This window comes from Apodemus sylvaticus, chromosome 6, assembly GCF_947179515.1.
Source record: "Apodemus sylvaticus chromosome 6, mApoSyl1.1, whole genome shotgun sequence".
Lineage (NCBI taxonomy): Eukaryota > Metazoa > Chordata > Mammalia > Rodentia > Muridae > Apodemus > Apodemus sylvaticus.
In genome coordinates this window covers 9,418,580-9,434,058 of record NC_067477.1, presented here as the reverse complement: position 1 = coordinate 9,434,058, position 15,479 = coordinate 9,418,580, and the positions used below count along the sequence as shown (strand labels likewise).

The 15,479-nt window shown below is 52.5% G+C and overlaps 1 long non-coding RNA gene and 1 gene segment (V, D, J or C); both read right to left on the bottom strand.

Moving 5' to 3' along the window:
* Positions 1-2,951: 2,951 nt before the first annotated feature.
* LOC127687823 (uncharacterized) lies at positions 2,952-5,530 on the bottom strand. The gene is made up of 2 exons (XR_007978503.1): positions 5,359-5,530; positions 2,952-4,534 (listed from the first exon to the last, which is right to left on the bottom strand). It is a non-coding gene; the product is annotated as an uncharacterized LOC127687823 (long non-coding RNA).
* Positions 5,531-6,641: 1,111 nt separating this feature from the next.
* LOC127687804 (Ig alpha chain C region-like) lies at positions 6,642-8,218 on the bottom strand. The segment is given in 3 exon segments: positions 6,642-7,088; positions 7,287-7,628; positions 7,870-8,218. Coding segments are annotated over 3 exon segments (1,086 nt in total).
* Positions 8,219-15,479: the final 7,261 nt, after the last annotated feature.

The following is a 15,479-nucleotide window of genomic DNA, read 5'->3' as shown; positions in this document are numbered from 1 at the left end:
GTGATTCCTACACTCAGACAATCCCCTCTGAAGCATGACATGAAGTACAGGGCCAGAAAGCGGCAGTGACTGTGGACCCAGAGCCCCAATGAGAAGTGTCTGGAGTGAGCTAACCTCAGCGTGCCTCCTGAGGACAAGGCCTGGAGGAGAGGCAGTGGGCTTGAGATAGGCAGGCAGGTGCTGTGTGCGTGTGTGTGTGTGTGTGTGTGTACTCTGTGCGTGTCTGTGTGCATGTGTGTGTGTGCCTGTCTGTGTTCGTGTGTGTACATGTGCATGTGCGTGCGTGCTTGTGTGTGTTTGTGTGTGTGTGTGTGTGTGTCTGTGTGGAGCTGGGTGTGAGGACTGTGGCTAAGTGTCTGTAGGTGCATTGCTTTCATCTGAGAGTGTGTGCCAAAGCCTTCATTTGAGTACCAGGTTGGCCACATTGCTACCTACACCTTTGTCTGTCTCTTCTCACCTTTCCTTTCCTTCTGTCTGTCTCTCTTGCTTGCACATGTCTTTCTGTCCCTGTCTTTTTTCCCTCCAGTCCTTGTATCTCTCCTCCTCTGGTTACCTCTCATCTCTCCATCCCTGTACTGTCTCATTCTCTCTGTACTTCTGTGTCCCTTGATCCCCTTCTTGGTCTCTTACATTTGTGTGTGTGTGTGTGTGTGTGTGTGTGTGTGTGTGTGTGTGTTAAGATCAAGCTGTACCCTGCTTTAAATTATTTCATGTTGTGTGAAGTAGTGACTTTTTTTTTTTAAAAGATCGCACCTTGCCCTGAGAGGCTACACTTTTTCGAGTGACCTTTGTCTCCGTTTGGGAGCTGGAGGATGGCTGGGCACCTTGGTGGATATGTAAATAGCATCACCTGCACAGTACCTTCCAAAGGCACAGCCCAATAAACAACTTATCCCAAAATTTGGGGTCAACTAATTAAGACAAGAGGAACACATGGATCATTAAAATCATACCATGAAGACCAGGCCTGAGAACTTACTGTGTACATCCAACTAAAGGGTGCCACATACTCACCCTCACCATGACCCACCTAATGTTGTAATGACAATGACTCCACTAAACTGTCATTTGATCACCTGGTATATCCATCAAGGGATCCAGAGGCAGAGACTGCCTGAGTGTCCTAGAGCCTTCTTTGGCTCAGTACCCACTGTTGACATCGATCATTATGTTACATCTGTCTGTCCACTCATTAGGCTGTCTGGACCCCATCCTGTCCATTGCATGTGTGGTCTTTAGGGTTCTGAAGCTTGCTTCTGTACCTGACTCAACCCTGAGGCTCAGCTCGGGTTTGATCTTACAGCTTGACTCCACAAAGCTCCAGTGGGGTCTCTAGCAGACTTCTAGTGTCTATTCTCTTCTCTTCTGTTCTGTAGACACCTCTGTTTCCTGTATAAAATTTCTTGTCATCCTGTTAGCTTTCTGCATGCTTATCAAGAATCCAGAAGACTATTCTGATAGTCTAGAACCCACTGCAGTCTGGGAGGTCATATGCAGTGAGGGACCTGCCTATCCATGGAGCCTGGTCTGGCAGGAATAAACTCTCCCTTCTGCATCACCAGGGCCTTGCTGAACTGACCATTCTAGTCCTCTGCCAGAATAGCTGTGTGGCTGTGGGTGATGTTGGCTGACCTCAGGCTGGACTGGGTTATCCTTGGCTGACACTGCTTGACTCTGGATGACCCTGGAAGACCATAGTCAGTCTTAACTGGATTTGTTCTCATTGGGACAGAACATGGCCTCACTAAGGCATGACTGTGGATGGCTGTGGATGACCTCGGGTGATGGGGGTTGGGGCCTCCTCAGTCCCTGACAGGGCGCCTCTGGCTCCCACCCCTCATCCAGGCCCCAGGCCCACCTGGCCTGGTCCAGTGTGGTGTGATTCTCAGAACAGTAGCTCTGGTTTGGGGCACCTGGGCTGAGATAGGCTCAGGATGACTCAGCTGCCCTCAGCTCAGAGCTATTTTGAGTGTTTCATCAGGTGATAGACAACAGAGACTTCAGAAGAAAGAAAAACAAGTTGCTATTGTGGCCATTCCTGCCCCACCCCCACCCCTGTACTACAAACCTCCTCCATAGTGCTGACTCCAGATATCGAGACCCCAGGTGATAGACAATGAAGGCTCCAGAGGAGAGAAAAATAATATCTACAAACATGACCATCTCTGCCCTGCCCCACACCTGCCCTCCAAACCTTTCCCTCAATGCTGGCCCCACATCTGTAGACCCCAGGTCATAGGCTCCAGCTCACAGGGTTTGAGCCTGCTTTGTTTCCAGACTGCCCCTGAGCCTGGGACAGGTCGATGAGCAATGGGGTCACTCTCTCAGTTGCAGCCCAGTGTGTGAACAGTGTTGTAGGGATTCTGGAATCTTCTGCAGGAATCCCCTGTAGGGATCTTCCCAATGGGAATGAGGCTTGGAGTATCAAAGGGAGTTCTTGTACAACACCACTGATTTCTTGGGCTTCAGGCAATGGTTGTGAGATACGGACCAAGGTCCAAGACCAGTGTTGATCAGTGGGATCTGGGGCTAGAGTTCAGGCTTGAAGACAATGTTGAGGACCAGGGCCCAATGACTAGGTCAGAAACAATCATTCAGTATAGGACCCTGTTATTAGAACCAGAACCCAGTACCTAGGTCCATGGCCCAGGGTCCACGCCCAGACCTCAATGCTGTGGACTAGGATCAAATGTCCATGACCAGGACCAAGACCAGAATCAGGGCCCAGTTATCAGAATGTCAGTCTGAGTATCCCAAGCATACTGCTGAGGACCAGGGCTTCATGATGAGGACTGACACTCAGTGATCAAGACTGGATCTGGTGATAGGAACCCTCGAACGCTGCTGTAGGTGCCGCAGTAGAAAGAGAAGCACACCAAGATACCAAGTCTTCATTTTCTAAAGGAGCAGAGGGGTTCATCCCTCTTGGAAAAAAGATTGACCCCTGCTAGTTCACTGCAGCTACTTTATTCAAACATCATATAGAGTCAATTGGGGCTGGGAAAGGTTCCAACTACAAAAGTTATCTTGCCCTTGCTTTGAGAGAGAGTAGGCCACCCACACAAGTCTAGCTATAGTCAAAAGTAAGAATTGTAATTTTTCTAGGAGTGTTTTAGGACCAAGGCTTGTGTGGCTGCAAACTCTCATGTGCAGATTGTCCAGAGAGACATTTCTTCAAGGTTCAAACAGCCTCAAAACCATTTCTCAGCCTCAACGAATTAACCCAAACATAGCAAAAGTTCTGCTGAAACATTTCACTCAAAGTCAGACCACACAAACACTTTTCTATACATTTCACTATATATTGTTTAGAAATAGGATTTAGTGATCAGGATCAGGGGGGTCTATGATCAGGTCAGGACCCAGTGACCAGTATCTCGGCCGAGTGGTTAGAAGCAGGGACTAGTGATCAGGTTAGTTGTTAATGATCAAAACCAGTCATCAGTGATCAATTCTAGGCTCAGTAATGAGGACCAAATCCAGTGATCATGACCAGGAATCAATGACCCAGATCCAGGCACAGGGCTCAGGACTAGGGACCAGTTATGAGTGGTCAGGACCAGGGCCTCGTGATTATGACTGAAGTCAGGGATCAGGATCACGGTTCAGTTACCAAAATAGGGCTCAGTGATCAGGACTAAGGTTCCTAGCCAGGACCAGGGTTCAGTATTTGCCAAGGGTGCTCACAGAGGCCAAATGTTTAGAAATCAGGTCCAGAGGTCAAGCTTAATGACCTGGTATGCGGTCTAAAGAGGCCACAAACACCATCACCTGTCAAGGCTGGTGTTCATCTTTGGCTGCGGCTACACATATGCTCAAGTTATGGCTCAGACACTAGACAGTGGGCAATCTGTGTCTACTCTGCCAACACAGACACATTCTATGATGTAAGAAACTATTTAGCATCCCACCAACACACCATCCCCTCCACCTCCCCCAATTCTTTGTTAATGTTTTTTTTTTTCCGAGTAAGAAATTGTGCTTTTGCATCAATTTATTGCTCAGGAAAGTAAGTGCGTGGGGTGGGAAGTTGTCACATTGGTCTTAGCTCTGAAGCATAGAGGACTTTCTCCGAGCTTCATCCCTGCAAAGACAAGAGCGACCAGCCAGAGGGTATCCTGGAGTTGGGTTACATCTTCACTTTGGCGGAGTTCCCAGCCTGGCTTCTGGAAGACTGGGTTAGATCCAGGAAGTGCTGCCATCATTACTTTACGCTTCCTAAATGTCTGTGAAGAGTTGCAAGGACACATGTGGAGGGGCTGAGTAAATCCTGAATGCCCCTGCCCCAGCCCTGTACGGCATCATCTCCATGACAGTCTCCTGTGGCTGGCTCCTGGTCAGTACTGGGGGACCTCTTTGCTGGCAAACGGGCCTCGCACGGTTGTAACAGTGAGTGCTGTACTGTAGAACAAGCTCAGTAGGAAGAGGGTGAGGAAGGTCACAGTGGCGGGCCACAGGCTGGCACCTGGGGCCTCTTCCTCCAGGATGTCTTGTGACTGGTCCAGCAGCACAAACGGAAGTAGCTCTTGATGCTCTGTAAGACATAGATGACCTTCTAGATCCAAACCCATGGGATGAGGGCTCAGGGTTAGGGCCTCTGTTTCTACGCCTCCTTGGGATTTGGGGATGGTGGTGGTAGGGGTTCCTTATCCCTGGGAAGGGACTTGTTCAGGGATAATAAGGAGACAGGGTCCCAGGTAAGGGCTGGAATCCTTGCAGTTCTTGAGATAGCCTTAAGACCCCCCCCCCCTCTCTCTCTCTCTCTCTCTCTCTCTCTCTCTCTCTCTCTCTCTCTCTCTCTCTCGGCATCCTTAATTAGAGACCTGTCATGGTAAGAGAGTTGTTTTTGTCTTAGTAGTTCTGAGAAGAGTTTGAGCCCAAGGATACTTGGGTATTTAGCAATAACTTACTAAGCCCCAGTTCTTAGGCTAAACTTGGCATGGGTACTAGGTTTGGGATAGATCAGGCACCCTCAAACAGATATAAGCCAAGGTTGTACTACCAAGGGCTGTGCATGTGGTCAGAGGATTCTGTTGCATTATTAAGAACTGTGATTGGGGAATTAAACAACAGTAAAGGCCCCCCAGTAGAGACAACCCTGCTGTCCTCAGGGTCTCTGTGCACAGAGCTTTGATTTTAAGTGGAAGTAGCAACTGTGTGCTGATAGTCAATCACTCGTATTTCTATCACCGCAGCCATCCATCAATCCATCAGTCATTCCCATCATTCATCTGTGTATCCATCCACCCACCCACCCTCCAGCCCCTCCCTCAACTCCTCCCACCAGCCGCCTCTTTCCCGACTATTGTGAGTCTCCTGTTCTCCGTCTCCTCTCCCTGTGTGGATTCAGTCTCTCACCTATTGGCTCCTCCTTACTAGAATTAGTTATGGGCCAGGCCTTGGATTCCATGGGTGGCTGTAGTACTTTTCTGGGTCAGGTTTCCTAAGTTGGTCTGTGGTACTTGCTATTCTCAGGGAACTGGACTTTCAAGCTAGAGAGTATCTAGGGTGTGCATAGGCCTTTACTCCACTCTTGCTCTGCTCTCAGAGGGAAGTTGCTAGAACCCCCCCCCCCCAAGAGGTTCTGAAGGTCTGTGAGACAGGAGTAGGGGCCCCACTGCCCTCTTGTGGGCATCCAGGCACCAAGTATCCCTGGTTGAAGAACTTTGTGTTCCAGGGGTGCCCATGGAGGAGGTCGAAGCCTATGTGGGCATGGTCTCTGTGGCCTGCTCTTGCTTCTTCCCAGATTTGCCCCCTACCCTGCTTCTGGTTTGTTATACTTGGGCTCAGGATGGGAAGGGAGACTTAGGTTAGACAGGGGCTGCCCAGAGGGGCCTATGGCCTTGTCTGTGAGTTGTGTGTAGTTATCAGGATTGGGCCTGGGAATTCTACTGGGGCTTGAGAGGGGACTCCCCCTTGCTCTCCAAAAGCTGGGTGTGGGCTGTGAACTTTGTCTTCCTCCAGAGTTCAGGTCTGTGAGAGTGTGCAAATGTGAGTGTATGTGCGTGTATGCCCATGTGTGTGTATACAGAGCAGGGTGCTATGAGGGCTGTCTGTGCCCATGAGTCAGTGGTCACCCTTAGCAGCTATGCATGTCTCCAGGGCTGGCCCATTGAGTGTGGGTAGCATCATCTTCTTCTCAGTGCCCCTGAATTCATCCCTTCACTCCTTTACCATCCCTAGTGTGACCCCAGATGGTACCAGCCTTGATCTTCTACTCTCTCGCTCCATCTCTCCCTTTCTTGTTCAGGCTAGAAGCTGTGATCTGATACACAAACGGCCATGCCACCCACCATTCAGAGTACTTCTGCAGCAACCCACTGCTCGGGGGGCTCTCCTTGAGCTTTGCCTTCTGGGCTGAATCTGCTGACCTATATTTATATAGCTATAAATCCATAGGCACACACAAACTCTCTTGTTGCACACAGGTACACACACAAAGGCACATGGACCCGCATCCATAAGCACTCACCAATACATATACATACATACGCATATACTCTAGGCATGAAGGGCCTTCACAGTCTCTGAGGCCTTACAAGCTCAGGTGGTGCGTGTTCCTCCCTCCCTGGGCCCTGAGCTCTCCCTGTGTTCTGTAGACCCTAAGGGTGATGGACAGGCACTGGATGGAAGTGCAGGGATACTTTGGATGAGCACAGAGTTTATTTAAGGAGTAGGGACAGGTAGGGTGGCTCAGTAGCAGACGCCATCGCCCTCTGACATGATCACAGACACATTGACGTTGGTGGGTTTACCCGACATACGGTCGATGGTCTTCTGGGTGAAGGTCAGGGGCAAGGCCTGGTGGCCCACCATGCATGAGTACTGGGCACCCTGTTTCCAGGTTTCAGCCGACACACGCAGCACGCTTGTCACCAGGAAGGTGGTGGCTCCTTCATGTAGCTCCTTTAGGGGCTCAGACACTAGGTAGCTATTAGGGGACAGCTCCTCATTTCCATGCAGCCAACGGATCAGCACATCTTCAGGGTAGAATCCTCGTACCAGGCATGTCAGGGACACGAGCTCATTCAGGGCCAGCTCCTCCGACGGCGGCGGGAACAGGTGGACCTGGGGCGGGAAGGTGTTCTCTGGAAGGTAGAAAGAAGAGTTATGTCTCAGACGAGGAGAGCAAAGATCCCTCTTCCCCTCCCTTCTGGGCAGTTCCTCAGATAGCTCCAGTTTCCCTCTGTGACACAAGGGCATGAACAGTCAGCATCTGGATTATAGAAAGCAGGCATGTAAGCAGAGAACGTCATACAATGTCCCAGGCGTGCCTCTGGGCCCACCTGTGATTTTGGCAATTGTGCCAGTTAAGGCGGTGTTGGACTCAGGGTGGGTGACTGTGCATGTGAAGGTCGTTCCACTGTTCCAGCGCTCAGCACAGCCAGGCAGGACGCTGGACACACTGTAGCAGCCACAGGAGTCCTGCACAGGTGTCTTCTGCACTGCATCCTTCCCAGTGGTGGGCTGCCAGGTGAAGACGGCTCCCTCAGGATTTTTCAGGCCACTCAGAGTACATGTGAGGCTGGCGTCTGAACCTATGAGCAGGTCCTCAAGAGCTGGCCGCTGCAGTGACAGGCTGGGACTGCAGGTTATTGGAGGACAAGGAGTAGGAGGACAAGTAGAACCTGTAACCGAGAAGTCCTAACAAATCAGCACATTCTCCTTTTCTCCTTTGCTGTCCCCCTTTCTGGATGTTCTGAGACATCCACTCCTTCAGGTCTATCCACACCCCTTCCCCCATCCCCATGGAGGTTTCCAAGGTTCCCAAGGTTCCCTGTGGGGGCGTGTTTCAGAGGGGTATATGGGCTCAGATACCAGGCTAAGGTAGGACTTATCCCACCCCAGCTGACCCTTAACCTTCTTTACCAAGGCAGTTCACATCCACTTCTTGGACGGGGTTAGAGGCAAGTTGCACGGAGCACTTCACAAAGGACTTTTCTGGGCACTCATCAGCTGGCAGGGTCAACCGGCTGCTCATGATGTACCGCCCCTCAGAGGTCTGGGCAGGTGGGAAGTTTATGGTGGTTATATCCCCTCCACTCTTGCCCCAGGTCACATTCACTGGTGCGGATGGGAAGTAATCATAAATCAGGCAGCCGATGGTCACTGGGTCACTTGACAGAGATGATGGGAGGCTCAGTGGGTAGAGGGTGGGATTCCTCGGGGACTCTGAAACATGAAACACGAGTGAGATAGCAGCCTTCACACTGCTCATCTTGAGAGAATTTCAGGAGAAAGGACCATGCCTTTCTCTTCTTTATACTGGAGAACCTAGCCCCGTATCACATAGCTGCGGCCCCTTGTCCCTGCAGTTGGAGCTGACCAACAGTCCTGGCTGTATGGGTTTTGAGTGTGACCTGCAGGTAATCTTTCCTGAAGATCTAGCCGAATGCCTCCAGCAGGGCTTTGCACACACTGTGTCTTTGTGAACATGATTAAGCTACTGAGCACTCTAGTGCCCCAGGTTTCGGAGCCTCACTCCTGTTTGGGCAGTGGGTAGGGCCATGTTCTCAGTCCTGGGGTTAGGGGGACCAGAACTGGTGGGCCTGGGTAGGGGTGGCCAACCTGGGATTGAAGCTCAGCCAGCACAGGGTAGGAGTGGTTGGGGAAGATCTTGTTGGCTTGGAGGTCACACTGGGGGCTGGGGGAGTGGAGAAGGCCATTTTGTTGTGTTTTCACTTTACACTTGCCTTGTCCTGGCTTCAGACCCACCACTCCAGCAACCTGTCCATCCACTCAGCAAGCAGTAGACAGAAAGACAAGAGGACTAAGTCTGAGCAGAGGCTCTGTCCATGCAGGACCACCAATTACACGGGAACGTCCATGGGAAATACATGGAAATTTCCACCAGGAAATCAGGGAAGGAGAAGAGGGCATGAGAACTGGACACTAACTTGCACGGCTTCATTCACACAAAACAGGTAACAGTGTGGACCATAAAACAAGAGTTGGTTCACATTTCACCCAAAGTCTTTCAATCACCTCAGCACTGAGCTTCACAAGTCAACAAAGCTCAGACTAGAACTTTGAGTAGGTCCAGCCATGTTAACTTACCCCAGGCTAGCTCACAGTCAAGTTTAGTTCAGTCAGCCTAATTTATGTCAGCTCATCCTAACCAGTCAATCCCAGTTTCACCTAATTCCAGCCTAGCTCTGCCCACTCCGGCTAGCCCAGCCTAATTCGGCCCATCCCAGCCTAACTCAGCCTAGCCCAGCCTAACTCAGCCTAGCTCAGCCTAACTCAGCCTAGCCCAGCCTAACTCAGCCTAGCTCAGACTAACTCAGTCTATCCCAGACTAACTCGGCCCATCCTAGCCTAACTTGGCCCATCCCAGCCTAACTCGGCCCATCCCAGCCTAACTCGGCCTAGCCCAGCCTAACTCAGCCTAGCTCAGACTAACTCAGTCTAGCCCAGACTAACTCGGCCCATCCTAGCCTAACTTGGCCCATCCCAGCCTAACTCAGCCCATCCCAGCCTAACTCAGCCCATCCCAGCCTAACTCAGCCTAGCTCAGACTAACTCGGCCCATCCCAGCCTAACTCAGCCCATCCCAGCCTAACTCAGCCTAGCTCAGACTAACTCAGTCCAGCCTAGTTCAGAAAGCCCATTCCAGCCTAATTCACTTCATCTCAGCTAAGCTCATCTTAGGCCAGCTCAGACAGCACAGTTCACCTAGCTCAGCCCAGCTCAGGCAACCCTGTCTAACCTACCTCAGTCAACACAATCTAGGTCAGCCCAGCCTAGGTAAGTTCAGCTTTGTTCAGCCCAGCTCAGCCCAGCCCAGCCCAGCCCAGCCCAGCCCAGCCCAGCCCAGCCCAGCCCAGTTGAGCTTAGCTAATCCATTCTAGCCTAGCCAAGTTTATCCCAGCTCAGCTCAGCTCAACCCGGTTCATTCTAGCTCAGCCCAGCCTAGTTTAGCTCAGCCAGCCCTTCCAGCCTACCTCATGCAGTCCAGCCTGGCTCATCCCAGCTTAGTTTATCCTAGCCCAAGCTAGCTTAGCCCAGCCCAGCCCAAGCCAGCTTAGCCCAGCCCAGCCCAGCTCATTCCAGTATAGCCTCACCAGACAGTTCAATACAGCCTAGCTTTGTCAAGCTCAGCTCAGCCTAATCCATCTCACACCAGCCCAGCCCAGTCTATTCCAACCCAGCCCAGCTCAGCCCAGCTCATTCCAGCTCAGCCCAGCTCATTCCAGCTCAGCCAAGCTCAGCCCAGCCTAGTGCAGCTCAGGCAGCCCATCCCAGCCCAGCCCAGCTCAGCTCAGCTCAGCCCAGCCCAGCTCATTCCAGCTCAGCCAAGCTCAGCCCAGCCTAGTGCAGCTCAGGCAGCCCATCCCAGCCCATCCCAGCTCAGCTCAGCCCATCCCAGCCCATCCCAGCTCAGCTCAGCCCATCCCAGCTCATCCCAGCTCAGCTCAGCCCAGCCCAGCTCATTCCAGCTCAGCCCAGCTCATTCCAGCTCAGCCCAGCTCATTCCAGCTCAGCCCAGCCTAGTCCAGCTCAGCCCAGCCTAGTCCAGCTCAGCCCAGCTCATTCCAGCTCAGCCCAGCCTAGTCCAGCTCAGCCCAGCCTAGTCCAGCTCAGCCCAGCCTAGTCCAGCTCAGCCCAGCTCGTTCCAGCTCAGCCCAGCTCATTCCAGCTCAGCCCAGCTCATTCCAGCTCAGCCCAGCTCATTCCAGCTCAGCCCAGCCTAGTCCAGCTCAGCCCAGCTCATTGTAGCTCAGCCCAGCCTAATCCAGCTCAGTCCAGCCTAATCCAGCTCAGTCCAGCTCATTCCAGCTCAGCCCAACCTAGTCCAGCTCAGTCCAGCTCATTCCAGCTCAGTCCAGCCTAGTCCAGCTCAGCCCAGCTCATTCCAGTTCAGTCCAGCTCATTCCAGCTCAGCCCAGCCTAGTCCAGCTCAGCCCAGCTCATTCCAGCTCAACCCAGCCTAGTCCAGCTCAGCCCAGCTCATTCCAGCTCAGCCCAGCCTAGTCCAGCTCAGCCCAGCTCATTCCAGCTCAGTCCAGCCTAGTCCAGCTCAGCCCAGCTCATTCCAGCTCAGTCCAGCCTAGTCCAGCTCAGCCCAGCTCAGTCCAGCTCAGCCCAGCTCAGTCCAGCTCAGCCCAACCTAGTCCAGCTCAGCCCAGCTCAGTCCAGCTCAGTCCAGCTCAGCCCAGCTCATTCCAGCTCAGCCCAGCCTAGTCCGCTCAGGTCAGCCCAGTCCATCCAGGCCAGCTCAGGCAGCCTAGCTTGGATTAGCCCAGCCATCGAGCCCATCCCACCCTAGCTCAGGCCAGCTCAGCACAGACCATGCCAGCCTAGTTTAGCCAGTTCAGCCCAGTTTATTCCAACCTAGTACAGCCCGCCCAGCACTGCCCAGCCTGGTCTATCCCAGCCCAGCTTAGTTTGGCTAGCCTAGGCTAGCTTACCCCCTTCAGCGGAGTTTAGCTCAGTCCATTCTAGCCTAGCCCAGACCATGCCACATTAGCCCAGCTCAGGCAGCCTAGTTAGGCTAGCCTATTCCAGCCTAGCTCAGTAAGTCTAGCCTAGCTCAATCCAGCTTAATTTAGCTTAGCCCAGCTCCAACCACCCCATCCCAGATTAGCCCGCCCCACAGCAGTCTAGCTCAGTCAGCCCGGCCCAGCACATTCCAGCCCAGGCAGGCTAACTCACCTTAGTCCATTCTAGCCTGGCTTAGCCTTGGATAGCCCATCCCATCCCATCCCATCCCCTTAATATGGCTCAGGTTATCCTAACTCATCTCAGCCTAGTCCACCTCAGCCTACTTCAGCTAATCCCACCCCAGCCCAGCTTGGCCCAGATCATTTCAGTAAGCCCATCCCAGCCTAGGTCAGTTCAGACCAGCTCAGTCCAGCTTAGGCCAGCTGAGCCAGCCCAGTCTAGCCTAGCTCAACTCCTCAACTCAGCCTAGCCAAGCCCAGGCTAGTTAAGCCGGACCCAGTTCAGGCCACTCCACGCCCAGCCCAGGTCATTCTAGACTAGTTCAATCAGCTAACTAAGCCCATATTATTTCATCTTACCCAGATTCCATCTTAGATTTGCTCAGCCTAGTCAAGCCTACTTGGGCCAAGGTAACCAAGTTCATCCCACCCTAGCCCAGCCCAGCTCAGCTCAGCCCAGTTCAATCACGCCAGCCAAGCTCAGACTGGTGCAGCGAGCTCAGTCCAGTGCAGCCCAGCTCAGTATAGCTTAGCATTTCTACCTCAGGCCAGCTTAAATCAGTCCAATTCAGAGCATTCTAGCCCATGCTAGCTTAGCCTAGCTCAGCCCATTTTAGCCCAGTCCACCTCATTCTACCCCAGTCCAGTCCAGTCCAGTCCAGTCCAGTTCAGACTGGTCTAGTTCAGCTCATTCCATTCTAGACTAACTCAGTTACCCAAGTCAGGCCTCCTTATCCCAGTTCAGCCCAGTTTATTCTAGCCCAGTCCAACTCAGCTCAGACCAGACCAGTCTAGTTCAGACTAGCCCAGCCCAGTCTAGCTCAGCTCAGACCAGACCAATCCAGTTCAGCCTAGCCCAGCCCAGTGTAGACTAGCTCAGTCAGCCCAACTCGGCCTACCTTGTCCCAGCTCAGCTAAGCTTAGTTCAGCTCAGCCTGGCTAAGTCCAGCTCAGCCCAGCCACGGCAGCCTGAGTCACCCCCATCCTTTGTTGTTGTCTCCTAATCCTTGCCTCTGTCTAGCCTGGGAGTCTCTTGTTGCTCCTTTCCAGGAAGCTGGGTTTTATCCGGTTTTTTTCCCCCCCTCTTCTCTGCAGCTCAGACCATGACATCACCTCGTGCCTGTGTTCATGCTCTGTATTCCTCTGGCTCTTGCTTTCTGAATCACCTTCTTCTTGTTGCTCTACCTTATGCTCTTAGGCCTGGCCTGGTCGAGACTCCTCAGTACACCAATGAGCAGAGGAGTCCAGAAGGTACCGGGACCCACCTGCCCAAGGTTGTTGAGTGTCCTTCATAGGGGAACAGCCAGGCCTCCCATGGCCAGGTGATCGCACAGTGAAGGTTCATCCTCATGGCTAAAGGCCATCTGCCCTATAGTACAGAGTTCAGGATTGGGCGAAGCCTTGGCTGGAAGCTGTTTTTCTCTGCGTGTGGTTGCCTGTGGATGGGTCAGACTGAGCGGTGAGGGGCTGCATGACTATGCGCCTGGTCCCTAGATGGGGTCCCTCACCCACTTCCTGCTCCACCTCCACATTGTGGAACAGGCCGCTTGCCTCCACGTCATGTCTGGCCTGTGGTCTGGCTGTGGTGGAGACAGGTGTGTCTGACCACACGGGCCTTGATGGGGCCAGGACTCCACATGCATGGCCACAGGGGTAGGTTGGGGCCCGAGATGCAGGAAAGGGAATGAAATAAACACTTAGTTGTTCAGACACTCCAAGACAGAGATGGAGAGGGAGAGAAGACAATTAGGGGTAGAAGGGAGACCCAAGAGCTTGTTGTCAAAGGAGCCAGAACAACAGGGCTGCTCCAGAGGGGTCCCTAAGCCAAGGAGGCCTCAAAGAAGAGCTCTGAGGTCACAAGGTTGATGTGGGGTGGGGAGTGTCTGGAATCATTCACCATGAGCTGTGGCTACCTCCGTGGCTAGTTCCATGAGAAAGTAGGTGCCCCAGCCTGAGGCCAGCATGGAGGCCTGCAGGTCAGTTAGGTGCTGCTCTCATTTGGATCCCATCTGCCCTATCACAGCTTTCCAGGATGGGTCTTTGCCCTACAGAGTCCATCAAAGATTGACAGGGTAGGGTTCCAACCCTGAACTTGATCCTCTACACATTGTACTGTCCCCTCCCCACAATGTCCCTCTTCGTAGGCTGCCTCTGACACTCTGCCTCATTTATATGATAACAGGACTCTGGACCCTCACACAGGCGCCAGACAGTCTTTGCCCAGGAATGGCCCTGTCTGGAGGGGGAAGGTTCTAAATCAGCGGATATGATCGGATGTGTCAATGGTGCTAAGTGTGGAATGAACTGAAGTCCCCTTTAGCCCCTTAGCTGTGAAGCCAGTCAAAGACATTTGGGAGGTAAAGAGGGGAGGAAGCTTGGTCCTGGCCTCCAGAGATCTGCCTGTCTCAAGGGGATCTGGAGGTTCTGTCATCAGGCCAAGCGTGCCCTGGCGCCATCAGCAATGGGGGACGTTGTGGCTGCCTGCCTTAGTCATTTCTGTTGCTGTTAAAGAATACCACAGGCCAAGTGGCTTAGTCAGTAGAGGTTCAAAGCTGGAAGCCTGAGGCCGGGTGCTGGGACAGTCCGTCTGGTAAAGGCTGCTTCCTAGTCTACAAAGGCTCATTTAACCTCACATGTCCTGCCATGAGGGTGCTCTCACTAACCAAGCACCTCCTTTGGGTCTTAGGGTTTGCCAGACCAAGTCAGAAGATACCCTCACAGGACATCATGCCAACACGGTATCACCGGCTACCGCGTATCATCAAGTATCTACAACGTGCACACTTAGACAGGTGATTCAAGCTGCAGCTGTCTGCTCACAGCTACGAGGTGGGGTCAGCAGTTGAGCTGATGGCCCACAGATATGTTTTCTGTGTAGGGCTACAGGGGCTGAATGTACAGGTCGTGGTTTTGTCTGAGCACTTGTTGCCTGCTCCTGTCACGAGCCAGCCTTGGTCAGTCTTGGTCAGGGCTGAGCATGGGTGCTTCTGTTTTGGTGCCATCTTCTAATCTTGACACTTTGATTTTGGAGAATGCAGGCCCTGATTCTGTCTCTTATGATTCTTGTCATCTTAGGCAGCAGAGGATGGCCTTGTTGGATGTCAAAGGGAGGAGAGGCCCCTGGTCCTGGGAAGGCTCAGTGCCGCAGTGTAGGGGAATGCCAGGACAGGGAAGAGGGAGAGGGTTGATTGGGGAACAGGGGGAGGGGAGATGGCTTATGGGACTTTGGGGGAGGGCGGGGAACCAGGAAAGGGGACAACATTTGAAATGGAAATTAAAACTATATCTAATAAAAGATGATTCTTGTCACCAGGTTAAAGTCTATTAGCTAGTCCTTGATGACATCATCTTGAGATAGTTACCTTGGTCACATTTGTAAAGAACCATTCCCAAAAGGCTGAATTTATGGGCTCCAAAGTGTGACTGTGTCTTTTGGGGACTCCCATATAGCCCTCCATGGTGGACTGATACCATAGATAAAGAGAAAAAAGTGGTCTCTTAGTCTTAGGGGGTCATTCATGGTATGTAGAAGCTAGGGTCATTGTCTTGTCTGTCTAGGGCGAGTCCATCTCTCTGTGGACTCTCCTTCCTTCCAGGTGGGATCTGCTTCTATGTGGGAGTTCTTGCCACATTGCGCTCTTGGAGCTGAGTCCTTGCTGCCTGTGACCAGTGTCTGTGGAGTCTCATGGCTTGGAAGGGTAGTCATTAGAAGAAGACACGGAGCTGTGCCTTCAGGGATGTTGGTCTAGGAGCTGGTTGAGGAAGAGGAGTACTAGGCCTCAACTTGGCAGGGGATATGGCTTAGGAGGATCTGGC